Consider the following 21,001-nt stretch of genomic DNA (forward strand, 5'->3'; position numbering starts at 1 on the left):
CCTGGCCATTTGCACCCTTCCTTGTGACCCATTGCAAATGTTGCTCGCCCTCCGTGCAAATAAGTACTTTTATGAATAGTTGTATGAAATGGTTTATGAATCCATTTTCCAGCTTCTCCTGGAGCAACGCAGAGTGTGAATAAGAATACAGAACAGCCTCGACCCCAACCAGGTAATAACAAGGAGTAAAGGAAAGATTGTGGCGGATTTGCAGATCGCTGTATAGATATAGCAATGGAAAAAAATAGGGACGAGATGTAAGCGAAAGTAGAATATTCATTCCACGGCTTCTTCCTTTATTTCCACTTTCATCCCACACCTCTCAAACGTTTTGACTTTCGCTGGGTACAAATCCAAGGCATTAATTTTGCACTCTGTGCAGGTGGCCTAAACAGTATGTATTGCAAGATGACTTGAGCAACTGACCCTGACTGATTCTCACCAGCCCTTTTTCCAACAGGAATCATTGGAGTTCTGAGCAGAAACGGAGTCACCAATTCATGAGAACAGTTATTGTCCCACCCACCCCCCAATCAGCTTGACTGAGAAGAGAGCGGTGGAAGATTATGGGCCTTTGCCCGCAATCTTCATGGAGCTGCTCCCTCTCTGCCGCCGTAACTTTGCTGGAAAATTGTCGGAAATCCGACCTTGGTGACAGGCCGGAGTGGCGGACATGGAATAGTTCCGAACCCGTGGCCAATGACTTGTTGCTAACAATGAGCCTGTTCTCTCACTCATTTCCCAAGCTTTGTTTTAATTCGGACGCATTGATCAAAAAGATGTAACGTGTTTTCAATTTTAATGGTGAAGGGATAAAATATCTAAAACTGAGAAGATGGCTCTGTTCCCATGGAACCAGGCTTGTTCCATGCAGGCGTTTGGATGTTGTAATATAAAACCAACTGTTTGTGTGCCTGGTGTCCCAGTGTTCAAAACTACTCGCAACCTCTTCCAAAAGTAAACTGGTCAGCTTCCAAACTGACACTCTCTCGGCAGCATCAGTGTCTCTCTGGTGTAATCGCCATTCTCTCAGGAAATGTGTGCACGGCAAGAAGCAGAGGCCAGAGTGAGTTAGGGAATGGCTCAGATACAAGGCAATTTTGACATATTTCTATTTAGATGAATGCTTTTTATAGAATTCGATTTGAACTTCCTTTTAATTTAAATCCATTTTTATTTAGTTTTCCATTCTGGTGAATACTGAGGAGAGTGCTTCTGTATTTCAGATCCTTATCAAATTCTAGGACCAACCAGCAGCCGGTTAGCCAATCCAGGTAAGATGAATCGATAGCGGACAATACTCTGCAAAACATATATAGAATATTATAATCTGTGTTCACTATTTGTATTGAAATTTATATTTAAAAACTAATTGGTAGTATCATCAGAGACAATGACCACTGGACATTCGCCCTTTAACTGAAAAGGCACAGGCTGATCTACCTGTATTTTACTTTCGGCTATCTCTGATCTGCAATTTATATCAAAACAATCGCCAGAAAAATCAACTGCTTGGCAAAAGAACAAAGTACTTTTCAGTTCCTCTTTCCAATCATATGCAGAAAACATTTACAGAAAATGGTTTTACAGATGTTTAATAACAGGGCAAGGTATTTTAAAAACTGAAAGGATATATTGTGCTCCACCAAATGTGTTGAGTTATAATCTCTCATTCCTTTTATTCAGAGCTGTACAATGTAATGAATTATAGTGTGGTGCAGTTTTGTATTGTGCCAGAGAGTATATAGTGCATGTTATAGTGCAGCATATTGGAGTGTGGATTTGTAATAGATTGGTGTGGTACAGTATGTTGTGGTGAGCTGCCAAATAGGATCAAGGAATCCAAAACAAAGGAGATGAGCTTTTGATCTGTAATGTCTGTGCTGGATATTTGAATTTGTCTAATTTCCCCGCTCTTCCCTTACACTTCAGTGCAGTGCTGAGGGAAGGCTGCATTTTTGGCAGTGCTGTCTTTTGGATTAGACGTTGAACTGAGGCGGTGTATGCTTCCTCAGATGGATGGTGCTATTTTGAAGACAAGCCAGACAGTTATCCCCTGGTGTCCAAGGCAATATTTATCCCTCAATCAACATCACCAGAGCATTATCACATTGCTGTTTGTGCGAGTTTGCTGGCTATGTTTCTTAAATTGCAACAGCAACTATATTTCAAAACAATTGGACAGAAGTGTTTTGGGAAGTCCTGAGGTTGTGAAAGGTGCTATATAAATACCAGTCCTTTTTCATAATAGCCCTGAAAATATTTCCATTTCCGGTATCTATACAATTTGCTTTTGAAAGTTACTACTAAATCTGCACCCATGATACTTTCAGGTAATGAATTCCAGATCATAACACCTCACTATATTCCAAAACAATCTCCTCATCTCCCCCGGATTATTTGCTATTATCTTCAATCTGTGTCCTTTGATGAGAGACACTACTGTCAATGAAAACTGTTCCTTCCTATCTACTCACCAACACCTTTCATAATTTTGAAGACATCTATTCCCTTAATCTTCTTTGTTCTAAGAATCCCAGCTTGCCTTTCTCTCCATATAACTGAAGACTTTCTCTTCCCTGATACTATTTCTAGTAAATGAACTCTTCATCCTTTTCAAGGCTTCACATCCGCCATAAAGTGTGGTAAGCAGAATTGGGCACCATACTCTAGTGAGGTGCAGTAATTTAGTGTAGTGCTATTTACTATGTGGTTAGTATTACAGGATGGTGTTGGTTTTCACAGTGCAGCAGTTTATCAGTTACTTCCACCTCCATAAACATGAAACATCTCTGCCACTGTCTCTGCAAACCTGCTATTGAAATCCCCATCCATGTGTCTGTTACCTTTAGATTCAACTATCTTACAATGCTTTCCTGACCAACCTTCCACTTGGCGTCCTCCATAAACTTGCGCTCATCCAAAAATCTCCTGCCTGAATTCTAGTGTTCATCCAATACCCTTTACCTATCAACCCATTAATCAGTGACCTACATTGCCATCTCAATTCTAAACTTCTTATGTTTGTTTTCAATTCATAGAAATCATAGAAACCCTACAGTGCAGAAAGAGGCCATCTGGCCCATCGAGTCTGCACCGACCACAATCCCACCCAGGCCCTGCCCCCATATCCCTACACATTTACCTGCTAATCCCTCTAACCTACACATCTCAGGACACTAAGGGGCAATTTTAGCATGGCCAATCAGCCTAACCCACACATCTTTGGACTTCCATCATTTACCTTCCTCTGTACACTCCTCCAGTCCTGCAACCCTCTAAGACTTAGCACCCCTCCAATTCTAATTTTTAGTGTATCTCTAATTTTCTACACTCCAGCTTTGGCTGCTGTGCCTTCAGTTGAGTAGTTCCAAACCTGTGAAATTCCCTCCCTAAACCTCTCAACAGTTCTACCTCTCTTCCTTTTCTATGCTCCTTAAAATCTACCTATTTGACCAAGCTTGTGACATCAGATGTGCTTCATAATATCTACTGTGAAATATCATGCGATCCACATGCAGCTTTGGGCTTGAGCGAGTAAGTGGCAGGTAACATTGCAATATACATGTATCAGGCAAGGGCCATTTACAACAAGAGAGAATCTAACCATCTACCCTTGATGTTCAACAGTATTATCATTGCTGAATTCCCCCACCGTCAACACCCTGAGGTTTGACAGAAACTTAACTGGTCAAAACGTATAAATATTAATAGGTACAAGTGCCAGTCAGAGACTTGACATTGTGCAGCAAATAACTAACCTGCAAGCTCTCCAAAGCATGTCCACCATCTACAAGGCACAAATCAGGAGTAAGATGCAATAATCTCTACTTGCCTGGAGTGCACATCTAACAGCAGTCAAGATACCAAATAGAACCAAACACTCTGCTTGATCAGCACCCCATCTATCACCTGAAATATTCACTCTTGAACCAGCAGTGGACAATGGCAATGGTGTGTGCCATTCACAAAATGTACTGCAGCAATTTGCCAAGGCTCCTTTGGCAGAACCTTTCTAACTGGGGACCTCTGCCCTAGAAATGCAAGGGCAACATGTTCTAATCCAAACTACTGTCCATTGACTTGGAACTACCACTGTTCCTTCACTGTCAGCGATTCAAAATTCTGGAACTCCAGCATTATCAGCACCCTGGATGTACCTAAACCACCGTTCAGGAAGGCAACTCATCTTTACATTCCCAAGAATGTTTAGACATGGGTAATAAATGTTGGCCTTGCCGACAACCCAACATCCCATGGACCAAAAAAGTAAAAACCACAATATTAGATGTGCTAAAGAAAGACAGGTTGTTGTTCTTGATGCGTGGCATAGATTTTTAAGTGTGGTGCAGTTCAAAACAGAGCAGTGGAGTATTTTATTATGAAGTGGTTTACTAATGTTCTACAGTATTTTAGTATAACATAGGTTATTGTGCTGTGGTATAGCATGTTAGATTTTTGTCATGGTATAGCATTTTATTGTGGTTCATTTTATTGCAATATGTATAATATTTCATTCAGGTTTAATCCAATACAGGGTGGTGCAGTATTTTATTTTTCAGTTTATTGCCACATGGTACAGTATTTTAGTGGTTCAGTCTATTACTTTATGGTACAGTATTTTAGTGTGATTAAGTATATTAAAATACCACAACATAGTGAGGTTCGGGTTATTACAGTTTTAGAATACCTTAGTGCTGTTCAGCTTATTATAGTGTGGTGCAGTATTTTGTTTGTTTATTACAGAGTGGTTCAGTTTATTACAGTGTAGTACAGTATTTCATTGTGGTTCAGTTTATTACAATGTAGTGCAGCACCTTGTGGTTAAGTTTATTACAGTGTGACTCAGTATCTCACTTTCAGTTTATTACAGTGCAGTATATAATATCTTGGTGTGGTTCAGTTTATTACAGTGTGGGACAGTATCTTGGTGTGGTTCAATCTATTGCAGTGTGACATGGTATCTCACTTTCAGTTTATTACAGTGTGGTGTATTTTATTTTAATTGTTTATTTTTGTGGTGCAGTATTGTAATGTGGTGGCCTATATTGCATTGAGCTTGTGTATAATTGTGCATTTCAGTTCATTAGTACGCAATACTGTATTTTATTTTAGTTTATTGAATTATTCCAATATTTCATTGTGGGCAAATTGATTACAGTGTGGTATTCTATTTTAATGTGATTTAATTTTATTGCTTTGTGGTTGAATATTGAACACTTCACATCCATCTTCACCCAAGAGAATGAGGACGATGGTATGGAATTCAGGGAGGGAGACTGTGAGGTTCTTGAGCAAATTGACATAGGGAAGGACAAGGTACTGGAGGTGTTGGCAACCTTAAAAGTGGATAAACCTCCAGGTCCAGATGGATTGTGCCCCAGGCTGCAGTGGAAGGCAAGGAAGGAGATTGCTGGGGCTCTGACCCAAATTTTCAATTCCTCTCTGGCCATGGGGGAGGTGCCAGACAACTGGAGAATAGCCAATGTGGTTCAGCTGTTTAAGAAGAGTTGTAGAGATAAACCAGGGAACTACAGGCTAGTGAGTCTCATGTCAGTGGCAGGGAAACTATGAAAGAAACTTCTGAAGGAGAGCATCTATCTCCACTTAGAGAGGCAAAGCTTGACCGGGGATGGTCAGTGTGGCTTTGTCAGAGGGAAATCATGCCTAACAAATTTGATTGAATTTTTTGAGGAGGTGAACAGGTGTGTAGAAATCATAGAAATCATAGAAACCCTCCAGTGCAGAAGGAGGCCATTCGGCCCATCAAGTCTGCACCGACCACAATCCCACCCAGACCCTACCCCCACATATTTACCCGCTAATCTCTCTAACCTACACATCCCAGGACTCTAAGGGGCAATTTTTAACCTGGCCAATCAACCTAACCCGCACATCTTTGGACTGTGGGAGGAAACCGGAGCACCCGGAGGAAACCCACGCAGACACGAGGAGAATGTGCAAACTCCACACAGACAGTGACCCGAGCTGGGAATCGAACCTGGGACCCTGGAGCTGTGAAGCAGCAGTGCTAACCACTGTGCTACCGTGCCGCCCCGAGGGTTGTGCAGTTGATGTAGTTTATATGGATTTCAGCAAAGTCTTTGACAAGGTCCGACATGGGAGACTTGTAAAGAAGATAAATTCACATGAGATACAGGGCAATTTGATAAAGTGGGTTCAAAATTGGCTCAGTTGTAGGAGACAGAGGGTGATGACAGAGGTTGCTTTAGTGACTGGAAGCCAGTGTCCAGTGGCGTACCACTGAGATCTGTGTTGGGGCCCCTATTATTCGTTGTTTATATAAATGACATTGATGACTATGTGGGGAGTAGGATTAGTAACTTTGCAGATGACACAAAGATTGGATGGGTGGTTAACAGTGAGGTGGAGTGTCTTGGCTGCAAGAAGATATAGACAGAATGGTCAAATGGTGGATAAGTGACATGGCATTTAACGCTGAAAAGTGTGAGGTGATACATTTTGGAAGAGTAATTTGACAAAGAAGTATTCAATAAATGGTAGGACACAAGGAAGTTCTGTGGAAAAAAGGGACCTTAACTTTTTTGCCTACAGATCTCTGAAAGCGAAAGGGCATGCTAGCAGGGTAGTGAAAAAGGCATATAGGACACTTGCCTTTATCAATCAAGGCATAGATTACAAAAGCAGGGAAGTTATGTTGGAATTGTATAGAACTTTGGTGAAGCCACTGCTAAGCGTACTGTGTGCAGTTCTGGTCACCACATTATCGGAAGGATGGGATTGCACTGGAGAGGGTGCAAAGGAGATTCACTAGGATGCTGCCTGGGATGAAACATTTAAGTTATGAAGAGAGGTTGTGTAGGCTTGGGTTATTTTCATTGGAGCAGAGAAGACTGAGAGACTGATCGAGGTGTTCAAGATTATGAGAGACATTGCCAGAGTGGATAAGGAGTAGCTGTTCCCCTTAGTTGAAGGATCAGTCATGAGGGGACATAGGTTCAAGGTGAGGGGCAGGAGGTTTAGGGGGGATGTGAGGAAAAATGTTTTTACCCAGAGGGTGGTGATGGTCTGGAATGCGCTGCCTTGGAGGATGGTGGAGGTGGGTTGCCTCGCATCATTTAAAAAGTATCTGGATGAGCACTTGGCACATCATAACATTCAGGGCTATGGGCCAAGTGCTGGCAGATAGATTGGGTGGGAGTTCAGGTGTTTCTAATGTGTCAGTGTGGACTCGATGGGCCGAAAGGCCTCTTCTGGGCTGTATGATTCTATGATTTTGCTATCCTTCAATTTATTACAGTGAAACAATATTTAATTCTGTATTTTTTGTGTGGTTCCATTTATTATAGTGATGGAGTTTGCTCAGTTTATTTCAGCATGAGACAGTATTTTGTTTTTGAGTTTATAATTGTGCAGTTTTCTCTTCAGTTTATTACAATGTAGTGCCGTATTTGTGGCTCAGTTTATTATAGTGTGATAAAATATTTCAGTGTGGGGCAGTTTATTACATTGTGATCCATTAATTTATTGTGTGGCACTTTATTACAGTGTAACATGGTATTTTATTATGACTCAGTGTCCTCCATGGAGTGTCTCAATTTATTAGGATGGGATATAGTATTTTAATCTTGGGCAATTACACACATATATAAACATATGTACAATGACTGACAGGATAAACTCTCTGATCCATCCAGATTGTGCCATTTAATTTGATAATTTGAGTTAAAATACATAACCTCCGTCACTGATCCAGAAGCATACTGGAAAATAGATAATATTTAGGGAAAATAATTGGGAAATTCTTTGTCGACCTCTAGACAATGGAAACAAGTGCAGGAGATCACGCTGGCTCTGATTAATGTCATGCCATACCTAACATTTTGTAAGGGCAAATCTCTGCCTTAGCTAGAAACAGGCCCAGACTTTTGCTCCAGACGCGAACAGGTCTCATACTAAAAGCTTTTTTCCCAGCCCTGTTTTGCCAGTGCAATTGACCTCACGCCCAAAAAGGCCATGAAGCCCATTTAAATATTAATGACATGTTTCCGCAGAAGGTCCTGAGGTCACAGGTGAGTGAAAGTGGGAAGGGGGTTGTGGGGTGAGGGGGCCACAGGAGAGTGGGGAAGTATTGTCAGAGACAAGGGAAGGTGGGTGACTTTCAGCTGATACCTTGCTGCCCAGTGATGGCTCCCCTGACCAGAGACAACAGTCTGTCCCTCTCATTCGCTGGTAGACCATTCAGGCTTTCCTGGGTGGCCTTCTGATGGTGCAGGAGACCCATGTGGCCTCCATTTAATCCCTGAGCCACCACTGAATTTTGTCAGACCCTATCACCCTCCGATTTAATCGGGGGAGGTTTTCCTGTCACTGGGAGACTGATGCAGGTCCTTTTCTACTATTAAGTAGACCTGGCTGCCATGGTTTCCAGCATGACAGGCTGCATTAAATCCAGCCCAGTATTCTAACTGAGGCTGAACTGAGATCTTGTACATGGGCAGAACCTTATGGTTAGTTTTAATCGATTGTCTTGTAAATATGTAGCAGTACCCTATTTGTCTTAGCTATAGCACAGTATTGATACTGATGCACTAGAACAATCGGGCCTCTTTTTCTCCATTTGCTTTTGGACCTTTCCCTGAAGAGAATGATCAGCTACCCGCATTCACAACACTGCACTTTTTCAATGCTATTTGCCAGTCATGACCTCAGTCCTCCAATGTGTTAAGATCTGTTTAAAGCAGTTAAGCATTGTCTTAACATCCACACAAATCTTTGTATCATTTGCAAACATCATCAACATTAAATCATTAATCAAAACAGCAAAGAGCAATGGCTTCTGTAGGACAGGAGCTTGGTTCCAAACAAATCCAAATCCGTCTACAGAATTTCTGCTTCTGGGTTTTCAACCAGCTTTCAATATGCAGTAGCTTGCTACTAATACCAAAATCTTTGCTCTCATTTGGAACCTTACCTGAAAGCTACAGTCAGATATGTATGGCAGAACCTCCATTTATTGAAGTCATATTGGCATCAATAATTTGTCCTTTTCTACCTAAATAGTCACATTTTGCATCCCTAGAGATTCCCTATTACTGACATCAAGCTAATTGGCCTATAGTTAGCCAGACCCATCTTATCACCTTTTATAATGATTGAGACATTACCCACCTTCAAATCGAAGAGAACTGTCCCAGACTCCAATGAACTGTTAAAGATACAGGCAAGTGGGGTTGTGGGGGGTGCCTACAGCAGGAATGGCAGATGCTCGAGTGACTATCATTTGAACCAGCTGCCCTATCTACATTAAGGTTCCTAATGATGGTCACAGAAGACAGAGGGTGGTAGTGGAAGGGTCTTTTTCCGGCTGGATGCCTGTGACTAGTGGTGTTCCGCAGGGCTCTGTATTGGGACCTCTGCTGATTGTGATTTATAGAAACGATCTGGAAGAAGGTGTAACTGGGGTGATCAGTAAGTTTGCGGACGACACGAAAATGGCTGGACTTGCAGATAGTGAGAAACATTTCAGAGGCTACAGAAGGATATAGATAGGTTGGAAATTTGGGCAAAGAAATGGCAGATGGAGTTCAATCTGGATAAGTGTGAAGTGACGCATTTTGGTAGAACTAACGTAGGGGGGAGCTATACGATAAATGGCAGAACCATAAAGGGTGTAGATACGCAGAGGGACCTGGGTGTGCAAGTCCACTGATCCTTGAAGGTGACGACACAGGTGGAGAAGGTAGTGAATAAGGCATATGGCATGCTTGCCTTTATAGGACGGGGCATAGTGTATAAAAGTTGGGGTCTGATGTTGCAGTTGTATAGAACGTTGGTTTGGCCGCATTTGGAATACTGCGCCCAGTTCTGGTCGCCACACTACCAGAAGGACGTGGAGGCTTTGGAGAGAGTGCAGAGGAGGTTTACCAGGATGTTGCCTGGTATGGAAGAGCTTAGTTATGAGGAGAGATTGGGTAAACTGGGGTTGTTCTCACTGGAAAGACGAAGGATGAGGGGTGGCCTAATACAGGTGTATAAAATTATGAAAGGCATAGATAGGGTGAACGGTGGGAAGCTTTTTCCCAGGTCGGTGGTGACGTTCACGAGGGGTCATAGGTTCAAGGTGAGGGGGGGAGGTTTAACACGGATATCAGAAGGACGTATTTTACTCAGAGGGTGGTGGGGGCCTGGAATGCGCTGCCGGGCAAGGTGGTGGAGGCGGACACACTGGGAACGTTTAAGACTTATCTAGATAGCCACATGAACGGAATGGGAATGGAGGGATACAAAAGAATGGTCTAGTTTGGACCAGGGAGCGGCGTGGGCTTGGAGGGCCGAAGGGCCTGTTCCTGTGCTGTATTGTTCGTTGTTCTTTGTAATTATACTACAGCATGGTACAATATTTTCAAGTGGTTCAGTTTATTACAGTGTGGTATAATATTTTAATTTGAAGATTATTATACAAAGATACACTATTTTAATGTGGTCCAGTTTATCATAGTGGAATACACTTTATTAATATGGGTCACTTTGTCATAATGTGCTACAATATTTTATTGTGGTTCAGTTTATTGCAGTGTGGTATGGTATTTTAGTACACAGTCATTTATCACACTAATTTGCAGGACTTCAGTTTACTGTAATGTGCGGTACCGTAGTTAAGTGTGGCTCAGTTTATCATAGTGTGGCACAGTATTTTAGTGTGATGCTGTTTATTGTAACAGTGTGGTCCTGCATTTTATCATAGCGCTCAGTTTATCATGAGGCATTGCATTTTACTGTGGTTTAGATTTTCCAGTATGCTTCATTGTTATTCAGTTTTTTCCAGTGTAGTATTATATTCTGGGACAATGGCTGGAATTCTCCAGCTGTTCACGCCACTGCTACCGCTGCCAGCAAGAGTGGAGAATTTGGTGCTCAACCAAATCTCCATTTACTGCAGCGGAACCGGAGAATCCCAGCCTCGGGCAAGGTCGGAGAATTCCGGCCGGCCTATGTTTTAGCATAGCACAGTTTATCACAATGCAATACAATCTCTTAATGTGGTGCACTTTATTACAATGGCTAATTAATTTTCTTTTTCTATTAATTCTGCTGCAGTTTATATAGTGCATTAATTTAATGTGTTTCAGTTTATCACAATGTGGTGTGTTGTTTAGTGTGAGGCAGCTTATCATGGTGTAGTGTAGTGCAGTTTATGTTTTAGTTGATTATAGTGTGGTATTTCCTTTTAGCATTCTTCAGTTTTCCACAATGTGGTACAGTAGTTTGGTATGTTTTAGTTTGTTACAGTATGGTACTGGATTTCCCTGTGTCTTTTACCATTTGATCCCAAAATTAAATTAAATTGTTGATGGTGTGCATAGAATATTAACAAATGTAAGTTTTTTATTACACTGGATAATCAGAATTGAGCAAGAGTCTTGAGAAAGTTATTCTATGGTAATACTTATCAGCTAGATCAGACAACTGCATATCATTCCAAGGTATCATTGTTGTTAATACATGCCATCATGTCATTGTTAATTGATACACTGCAAGATTGTAGATCTTCTGGCCTTCTAAATCTTCATCTCAGAAACAGATTTTCAAAAGATTCATGGCTAATGCATGTTCTCATAGCTATACTTTGTCAATGTTACATCTCATTGTTCTGAGGGTGCAGCTGAAGGTGGTGTTAATAGGAGATGATGGGAGAGATTTTCTGCCCTCACTTTCGATGGGTGAGAATGGCAGCGGGGGCGGAGAATTCAACAGGAGTCCCCAAACAACTTTTACACCAATGGGATTTCCCATTCCGATTGTCTCCGCCAATAACGTAATGGGGTTCCTGCCACAAAAAGTTGAGAAGCCCGTTACCATACATTTTAATATCATTAAAATATAGAAAAAAATAGAGCAGACTTCGCTGCTCTATTATTCCTTCACATTTGGATTCCGCCAACCTCCCCGACTCCACTGATGTGGCATCACTTGGCAGGGTTTACAACAGCTTCTGACAAACGGGGAGCTGGCAGAGAGAGCCCACCAGAGGTGCACAGGTCAGTACAGCCCCCAGGAGGGAGAAGGTCATGACCAGGCAGTACCCTGGGAACTGCCAGGCGGCAGTGCTGGGCAGGAGGGACTTCCAGTGGGAAGGTCCATGGGAGGGGAGGGCTGGGCTGTCTGCGTGGGTGGAAATTCCCTGGGGGGTGGGGGCATATGCATGGTGGGGAATTTCCTGGGAGATGCATATGAGTGGAAGAACATTTTTTTGGAGGGGATTAGAATGTCCTTTATAAGAGTCATCCTGATCTCTTGAAGGCTGATGTTGCAGGAGGGATGGGTTCATTCCGAGCGGGTCCCGCCAGTGTGACAATGTGGGACCCACTTCCAAGATTCTTTTTGACCAAATGTTGAAATCATAGAATCCCTACAGTGCAGAAGGAGGCCATTCGGCCCATCGAGTCTGCACCGACAACAATCCCACCCATGCCCTATCCCTGTAATCCCACCTATTTACCCCGCTAATCCCTCTAACCTACACATCCCGGGACACTAAGGGGCAATTTAGCATGGCCAATCTAGCTAACCTGCACATCTTTGGACTGTGGGAGGAAACCCACGCCGGCACGGGGAGAATGTGCAAACTCCACACAGACAGTCACCCAAGGCTGGGAATCGAACCCGGGTCCCTGGAGCTGTGAGACAGCACTACTAACCACTGTGCCACCATGCCATATGGTGGGAAAAGCCAACAGGGAAGCCAGCGGCTACACACTGCTCTTCTCACCTGAGATGACACTTAGTCCAAAAAACATAAAATTCCACTCAATGTCCTACTTTCCAAATTCAACAGGATTTAAATGTGCAAACAGTGACTGAACATTGATGTCAGTACTGATGTGTTTTAGATACAATTCCCAAATCCATCACTTGCTGCATCAGTCAGCTCTCTGCTGAAAGCTGCCCTGCTGTGATGAGAATTCTCATCCTATTGCTGAGTCCACATGTCACACCTGTATTTCTTTCTTATGGTCAATGCAATGATTCATCAACAGCTGAATCAATGTCTTTAATAAGATTTGACACTCAGGATATTCGTATGAACAGTTCTGTTTTGGCATGGCAGAAATTGTGAAGAGCAGATTACGGGAAGCAGAAGATAGCTCTGCAGTTTTGTCCCCAGCACACCTTTGGTATCAGCAGCGATAAAATAGCAGCTTATCTGTAATGCTCAATTTAGCACCCTTAGTGAAGTTACTGACTGAATCATCAGGAAAGTTTTAATTTCTCTATGCATCATAGAATTAGAGTTTCATAGGTTTTGAGGGAATGAAATGTATGGTAGCTTTTTGTGTTATGTTTCTGACCTGCAAATAATTTATACAAAGCTCTCAATTTCTTGCAGGGAGTGGACAAATACAACTTTGGCAGTTCCTTCTCGAGCTGCTGTCTGACAGTTCCAACGCCAACTGCATCACCTGGGAGGGAACCAATGGCGAGTTTAAAATGACAGACCCAGATGAAGTGGCACGGCGCTGGGGAGAGAGGAAAAGCAAGCCCAACATGAACTACGACAAGCTGAGCAGAGCTCTGCGCTATTATTACGACAAAAACATCATGACCAAGGTTCATGGCAAACGTTATGCATACAAATTTGACTTTCATGGCATTGCACAGGCTCTCCAACCACATCCAACAGAGTCCTCTATGTATAAGTATCCCTCAGACCTTTCCTACATGTCTGCCTACCATACACATCCGCAGAAGATGAACTTTGTATCCCCTCATCCCACCTCTATGCCAGTGACGTCCTCTAGCTTCTTTGGAGCAACCTCACCATATTGGAGTTCTCCTACAGCGGGCATTTACCCCAATCCAAATGTGCCCCGTCATCCTAACACGCATGTTCCCTCTCACTTGGGCAGCTATTACTAGCATTAACCTTTGTTCATTCTTGCTTGCCAGCCTAGGTGGATCTATATCTGATATTGGAACTCTAGGGATCCTGGAACTTCATATGGCCTTGGAATATTAATGAATGCAAGAACTATTACCAAACTGGATTTCTGACCATTCCTGAATTGTTAGCTAGCTCTGGGCCTTTTGTCACCTCTAAAGTCTCCAACTGTTAATCTGTTGTCTCAAAGTGAACATTGACCCGTTGTAAAACTTTTGAGCATCAGTGGATTTGTAACCATTTTGATCAGCAACCAATGATCTTCCACGAAGCAAGAGCAAACCTTGGACATTTGCACCAATTAAGGGCTTGTGGCCAGTTATTGACATTGGCCAGTCACAGGTGTTGTTCCTTTAATCAGTTAGCAACACTGGATTACTAACCAGTCCTACAATGTAACCACAGTCACAAATAACTGTAGATCAGCTGTGGGCATTTGACCAGTTGCAGGACTACTGGAACTGGACTTTCTCCCAGCTTTCTATTTCACTGAAGATGCTTTCTTCCAGAAATGACCTCTGTTAAACAGAGACCCCTCCTCAGTGAAATGAACTGAAAGAAAGGGGCACATCTGTTGGGACTTCTGACCTGAAAAACTATGCTAACAAGTGAAGAATATTGCTACAAAGAGCTGTGTTTTGTCCTTAGGGAACACTAAAGATAATTTGATTACACAGGATACGCGAACGCTGTGCGTTTGTAAGAATTCAATATTGGATCAACCACGCATCCTCGTATAAAGCAAGTTACTGTATAAATTATGCAGAAAATGACAATTCCTTTAAGTTACAGTATTACACGAGTTGACCTCGGTCACAGATGCAGTTTTACTATCAAGTCCATTTTGACAAAATATAGTCATTTTGTAGCCTGTAGATCTTCTATCTGTACATTTGGCTCTGCCTTTTTACTGAGTAAAGGGACACATAGGGTAGTAATTGTTGAGAAAACTTTATTCCTATAAAGTGTTACTAATGACGGAAGCACTGATACAGCTATTTTCTATAAGATGCAAATAGCTGGAAGCAATTTATTTCCTAGTTCTTAGAGCTTTTTGGACTTTTTTATGTAGCATTTTTAAATAATCACCAACACGATTTTCCCATTAAAATGGGACATCGCCTACTATATATGCAAATAGTTCTTGATGATGATTATGTAACTTTGCAATTAATCCCTTGCAGCATATTAAGTATTAAACCAAAACACTTATACAGGGGCTACTTCTGACATAAAACCAACTGCCATGAACTATTTCCTCAGACAGATGGTTCTGTTATTACATGCATGCATTTTTATGTGAAAGCAAACTGTGTACTATTGAAGAAATGGCATGTATAACAGTTTCTTACACTATGTAAAATGTTCAATAAACAGTGGCAATAGGGAGTGCCTTAACAAATCCCACTCATGTACAGCAGCTTGTTACTGATGTAGCTTCTGAGAGAGAATCCAGTTTTCAATAGTTAAGTTTGAAGAGTTTAGGGCAGCTCATTTTCCTTTTCTTGTTGCTTTCCTTCTCTCTCAACTCATATTTTTCATTTTCAAACACTGTTCCCGTTACTAAAACTGATGTTGATTGGATAAGCAGCTTCATGAAGATAGACAGAGCTGCCTTTGCCATTCAAAGGGTGCAAGACTTTCATTTTGAAAGTTGTATATCTGAGCTACCACCTTGCACCAAAAAGTGGGTAAGTTGAATGAATTGTGTGTGCGAGAAAAGACAATGTGTATAAAGCTGTTACTCTGCTATTTTCACAAACAGATTAATAAGTGTTAAAAGTAACACAGATTGCAATTTATGTGAATGCATTAGCAGCTGTTATAAAACTAATTTGGTGCTAGAATCACAACAAGAACGTGCATTTAATGTAATAAAATGTCCCCAGGCACTTAACAGGAGCTTAGTGATATTATTAAAAATTGAGACTGAGCCAAAGATGGAAACATTAGGGCAGCTGGCCAGCAGCTTGGTTACAAAGGTAAGAATTACAAAGACATGTGAAGGTGGAAAGAGAAGAGGAGAGCGATTTAGAGTCTATATAGCTGAAGGCACATTGTTGAATAACGACAATATGACTAGGTTTGGAAGAAGGCAGAGTTCTTGGAAGACTGTAGGGCTGGAGAAGGTACGGGGCACGGAAGGATTTTAAATATATTATTTCCATTTGTCTTACCCTGTTTGTATCTGTCTTTGTCTTTTCCTTTTCATAGTCTAATGGACTTGAGGAGCTATCTCAGCACTCATTGCAGCAGCGAATACACTCTATTAAAACTACAAGATCCACGGTTATAAGAGAAAGGTGTATTGCTTCTTAGATAGCCCTCTCTTGATTGGAGTCTCTTGCTTTTATTCCCTCAATCTCCAACCAAATAAATTGTGAGAAATTCTTGAGCAGGGAAGTTATGGCGAAGTTTTATAAATTCGTTCAGCCTCAACAGCAATATTGGGCCCAATTTTGAGGAATAATGTAAAGGCATTAGCGAGGGCGCAGAATAGTTCTGAAGCATTTCAGTTAGATGGATAGATTTGAGAAGTTGGTGTTTTCCTTGAAGGAGAAAGTTTTGATGGAAGTGTTCGAAATCATGAGAAGAGAAACTTTTAAAGTTTATTTATTAGTGTCACAAGTAGGCTTACATTAACACTGCAATGAAGCCATTGTGAAAATCTAGTTGTCACACTCCAGCACCTGTTCGGGTACACTGAGGCAGAATTTAGCACTGGTGAAAGGCTGAGAACTAGAAAACTATTATTTAAGGTGATTGGCAAAAGAACCAACAGAGACATGAAGAAAATCTATCTTAAGCAGCGACTGGTTAGAATTTGGAATGCACTGTGGTGGAGGCAGATTCAACCATGGCTTTCAAAAGGGAATTAGATAAGCACCTGAAGAGAATAAAATTGCAGGATAATTGGAAAGGACCGGGGATTGGGGTTATCTGAGTTGCTTTTACAGAGAACCAGCACTTATACAATCAGCTGAATAGCCGCCTCCTGTGCTGTAATGGCGTTGAAAGCAGTAGGCCATTTAATTGCTGTTTACTTCAGCAGGACTGTAATATTCTGCTGGACAGGAGGGACTGGTATAGTGGACACACATGTGAGTTGACGTTCTTGGGTGCATATCATGATCGCAGAATCATTGGAAATGAAAATAATGTGGATTTAGATTAGGGTGGCACAGTGGTTAGCGCTACTGCTTCACTGTGCCAGGGACCCAGGTTCAGTTCCGGCCTTGGGTGACTGTGTGGAGTTTGCACGTTCTCCCCCTGTCTTTGTGGGTTTCCTCTGAGTGCTATGGTTTCCTTCCAAAGTCCAAAGATGTGCAGGTTATGTTGATTGGCTATGCTAAATTGACCCTAGTGTCAGGGAGATTAGCAGTATAAATACCAGGAGTTATGGGGATAGGGCCGGGATGGGATTGTTGTTGGTGCGGGATTGTTGTTGGTGCAGGCTCGATGGGCCGAATGGCCTCTTTCTGTACTGAAGGGATTCTATGATCATCTTTTGCAGATGTTCTCCTTGATATCTTAGTCGATAAATGTGCTGACTGGTGTGGCTCAGAAAGATGCAGATCAGGAAGTTGGACTAGCTTATTTCAACCAGAGTTTTGTGTGGATGTTTTGCCACTGTCCTATCTGTTTCTGGGTTAAGGGAAGGTATATTCATCCAAGATTCCCATTATTAATTATCATGTGAACACTCCTACTGGAAAGTATGTGTGGATGTCAGTTCAGGATAGGATCAGTTTCGCCTTTGCTATCCCCATCATTGACTAGCTTCAAACACTCATTACTGGGGTTTACAATTGAAGAACAGCCATTTGAGTGAGTAACAAAATCTCAGTTCATCTCAACTGGGCATTGAGCATGCCATTAGAAAAATGAAAGACTGAGGGAGGAGAAAAACAAAAAGACAGTGGGCAGTGAGGGAGGATGAGAAAGATGGAAATGCAAATTGAAGGGACAAGTAACTTTAAAAGTAAATAAGTGACACATGTAGTCCAAGAATAGGTTTGAAGTACCCAAAGATGATGTAAAAATACTTGGAGGAGACTCAACTTTCAGTATGGCCAGCCAATGCTTTTCATTCATTTAAATTCTGATTTATTGCTAATTTCAACACACAATTCTAGGGTGCTTCTCAGTTTTTATTTTTAGCACCGAAAAACAAAAAAAAATCAGGGAGAGAAAAGTTGTACCTGAAACAATGAGAGAAAAAAATGAGAGAAAATCAGTATTATAATGAACTGCATTATATCTAGAAGCGACTAACAAAGCATAGTAAAGGTAAGTGATGAATCACACTTCACAGACAGGGGGTTATGTCTGATGAGGATTGAGTGGGATCAAATCAGTTTTATATACCTTGCACAATTTCACTCTCTATTGATTGTTTCAGCACACGATCCAATTCACTGTGATCGAAGGCACAACAGATCCATTCATCAACTTACAAAAACATTTTAAAAATAATTTACAGGATGTGGGCTTCTCTGGCTCGGCTGGCATCTATTGCCCATCCTTAATTGCCCCTTGAGAAGGTGATGGTGAGCTAACTTCCTGAATTGCTGCAGTCCCTGTGACGTAGGTGCTGTTAGAGAGGGAATTTCAGGATTTTGACCCAGCAACAGTGAAAGGAATGGTGATATGTTTCCAAGTCAGAATGGTGAATGACTTGGAGGGGAACCTCCTGGTCCCAGTTCTACTAATTTTACTTTACATCTTTTTTGGGACTCTTGATTGTAAAATGAATCAGGTATTTTATAACCATATCTATTATTTGAATATTGACCAGTTCCTTAATTGTTCCTGGGGATCTGATTCTCCATCTCACTTTTTCTTCTGATTAAAAACAGGCAATTTAATGACTGTGATTCTTATTTTTGAATCCCATTGCAAATATATTTTATTTGTTGTTTATGTATTTGGGAAATCTTTATTCTTATTCCAAGCTGCTTCCTGGAATCTTCCATTCAATGTTGTTGTGACGTCATTACTATTTTAGCTTGCTTTAAATTGATCCAATTCCCGTCTGTGTTTTGAAACTTGGCTGTTTATTCTCATTACAGCTCCTTACATTCCTGTTAAACCAAATTAACCTCTGTTGTTCTTTAATCTATTTTCATTTGACCATAAAATAATTTCAGTTGTTGCTTTGCCAACATTTTTCAACTATTATTCATTTTTGTAATGTAGATCTTACAACCACATCTCCACTTCAATACATCTTGAACTCCGTGAAACACATTGAATTGCTCGACAAAAAATGTCAATGTCCATCTATTTCACCTTCTACCATCCTGCCAGCTGCATGATACAGTGGTAATACTGTTGTTGATTAATCATAGCAATCAATCTCCATCAATTAATGTCCAATAGACCCAGATGTGAGATGAGTAAACCGCTTTACATTCCCTCCAGCTCTTATTTTTAGGAGAAAATGTTTTGTATTTTTGCATTCATTTAATCAGCAAAGTGAGCATTAATATGTGGAAATTCTAATCTATGCACTAGTTCAAAAATGTTGCCATATCAAATTTTTCACAGGTGCTTGAAGCAGTAAAGGAGTCTGCAGTTGTGTTTTAATCTCACACCGATTAATAATTCAGAAAAACCCCAGAACAAATCTATTAGTAAAACTTAAGCCTTCATATGGGAACAACTCATGGAAAGTTTTTTTTAGAACTTAAACAGGAATATTCTATCAAGCTGTTCTTCATCTGGCAGTTTGAGATACAGATCAGTGAGAGATCATGCAGAATAATAACCCACAATTTATAATACGTTTTAAGCCATTAAGCATATGAATATTTTTCAAATTCTGTCATATAATGGTTTGTGTAATTGTACAAAATATGGGGGAATAAGAAACGCAAGACTGATATTGTTTCCTTTACATTTTCCATGTAGCACAGTGATATCTGTACATTTTGTTATTCCTTGCAATTTATAGAACAAAATAATGAACCTTTTCTTTAAGATATGAGGACAGATTTCATGAATTTGCTCCCCCCAATAGACCTTCATGTGTTGTAGTGTATATTGAGAATTAAACACAAATCCAATGACCAAACAAGATTTTTTTGTCCACTGATTTTAATGGCAGTATATTCATGCACTGCAAGGAGCTCAAGTACGAGCATAAAGCAAAAGGGTGGCTTTAAGCAGCTGAGCTTGTTAAGCCATTCCGGTCGTGCCCACCACTGGAATCATAGTAGATGTGACAGAAAATTTGATGGTCCTTTGACGCCAAAAGGAATTTCTGGTCCCACAGTTGCTGCAATAAATCCTGTAGATGATATTCACTGCTGCCACTGCACTGGTGGTGGAGTTAGTGAATGTTTAAGGTGGTGGATGGGGTGCCAATTAATATAGGCTGCCCTGTTATGGATGGTGTTGGTTTCTTGAGTGTTGTTGGAACTGCTCTCTTCCAGGCAACTTCGGAGTATTACATTGCACTCCTCATTTGTGCCTTGTAGATGATAGTTGGCATTCAGAGAAACATGAGACATCTTACTCACCACTTGATTTCCCAGTTTGTAGCCACAGTACTTATATGGTTGGTCCAGTTAAGTTTCTGGTGAATAGTAACCCCAAGATGTTAATAGTGGGTGATACATTGATGATAATGCAATGATGATATACCTGGGCAATTCCCCACATTGTCAGGTAGTGGCCAGTGTTGTAGCTGAGCTGGAACTGCTTGGCTAAGAGCGTGGCTGGTTTTGGAGCTAGTCTTCAGTACTTGAGCTGGAATGATATCAGGGCCGATAGTGTTTCTGTATCCAGTGTGTTCAGCTATTTTCTTAATATCACATGGAGTGAATTAAATTGGCTGGAAATTGGCATCTGTGATGGAGCAGACCTCAGAAGGAGGCCGTGATGGATCATCTACTGGGTATTTCTGGCTGAAGATCATTGTAAGTATTTCAGCCTTGACTTGCTGAGCTCACCCAACATTGAGAATGAAGATGTTTTGGAACCTTCTCCAGCTAGTTGTGTACCACCATTCATGACCGGATGTGGCAGGACATTAGAGCTTTAATCAACCTGTTACTTGTGGGATTGCTTGCC

The 21,001-nt window shown here is 41.3% G+C and overlaps 1 protein-coding gene across 5 annotated transcripts in view; it reads left to right on the forward strand.

The window, feature by feature from the left end:
• fli1 (Fli-1 proto-oncogene, ETS transcription factor) overlaps positions 1-19,991 on the forward strand; it is an 82,771-nt gene extending 62,780 nt beyond the window's left edge. For all 5 annotated transcript variants that reach the window (XM_078199239.1, XM_078199240.1, XM_078199244.1 and 2 more), the window contains 3 exons: positions 113-172; positions 1,227-1,274; positions 13,373-19,991. In XM_078199239.1, the coding sequence (XP_078055365.1) occupies positions 113-172; positions 1,227-1,274; positions 13,373-13,902 (638 nt within the window). In that variant the 3' untranslated portion in view covers positions 13,903-19,991. The remainder of the gene's footprint in view (positions 1-112; positions 173-1,226; positions 1,275-13,372) is intronic.
• The last annotated feature ends 1,010 nt before the right edge of the window (positions 19,992-21,001 follow it).

The sequence above is a fragment of the Mustelus asterias genome, chromosome 27 (assembly GCF_964213995.1).
Source record: "Mustelus asterias chromosome 27, sMusAst1.hap1.1, whole genome shotgun sequence".
Lineage (NCBI taxonomy): Eukaryota > Metazoa > Chordata > Chondrichthyes > Carcharhiniformes > Triakidae > Mustelus > Mustelus asterias.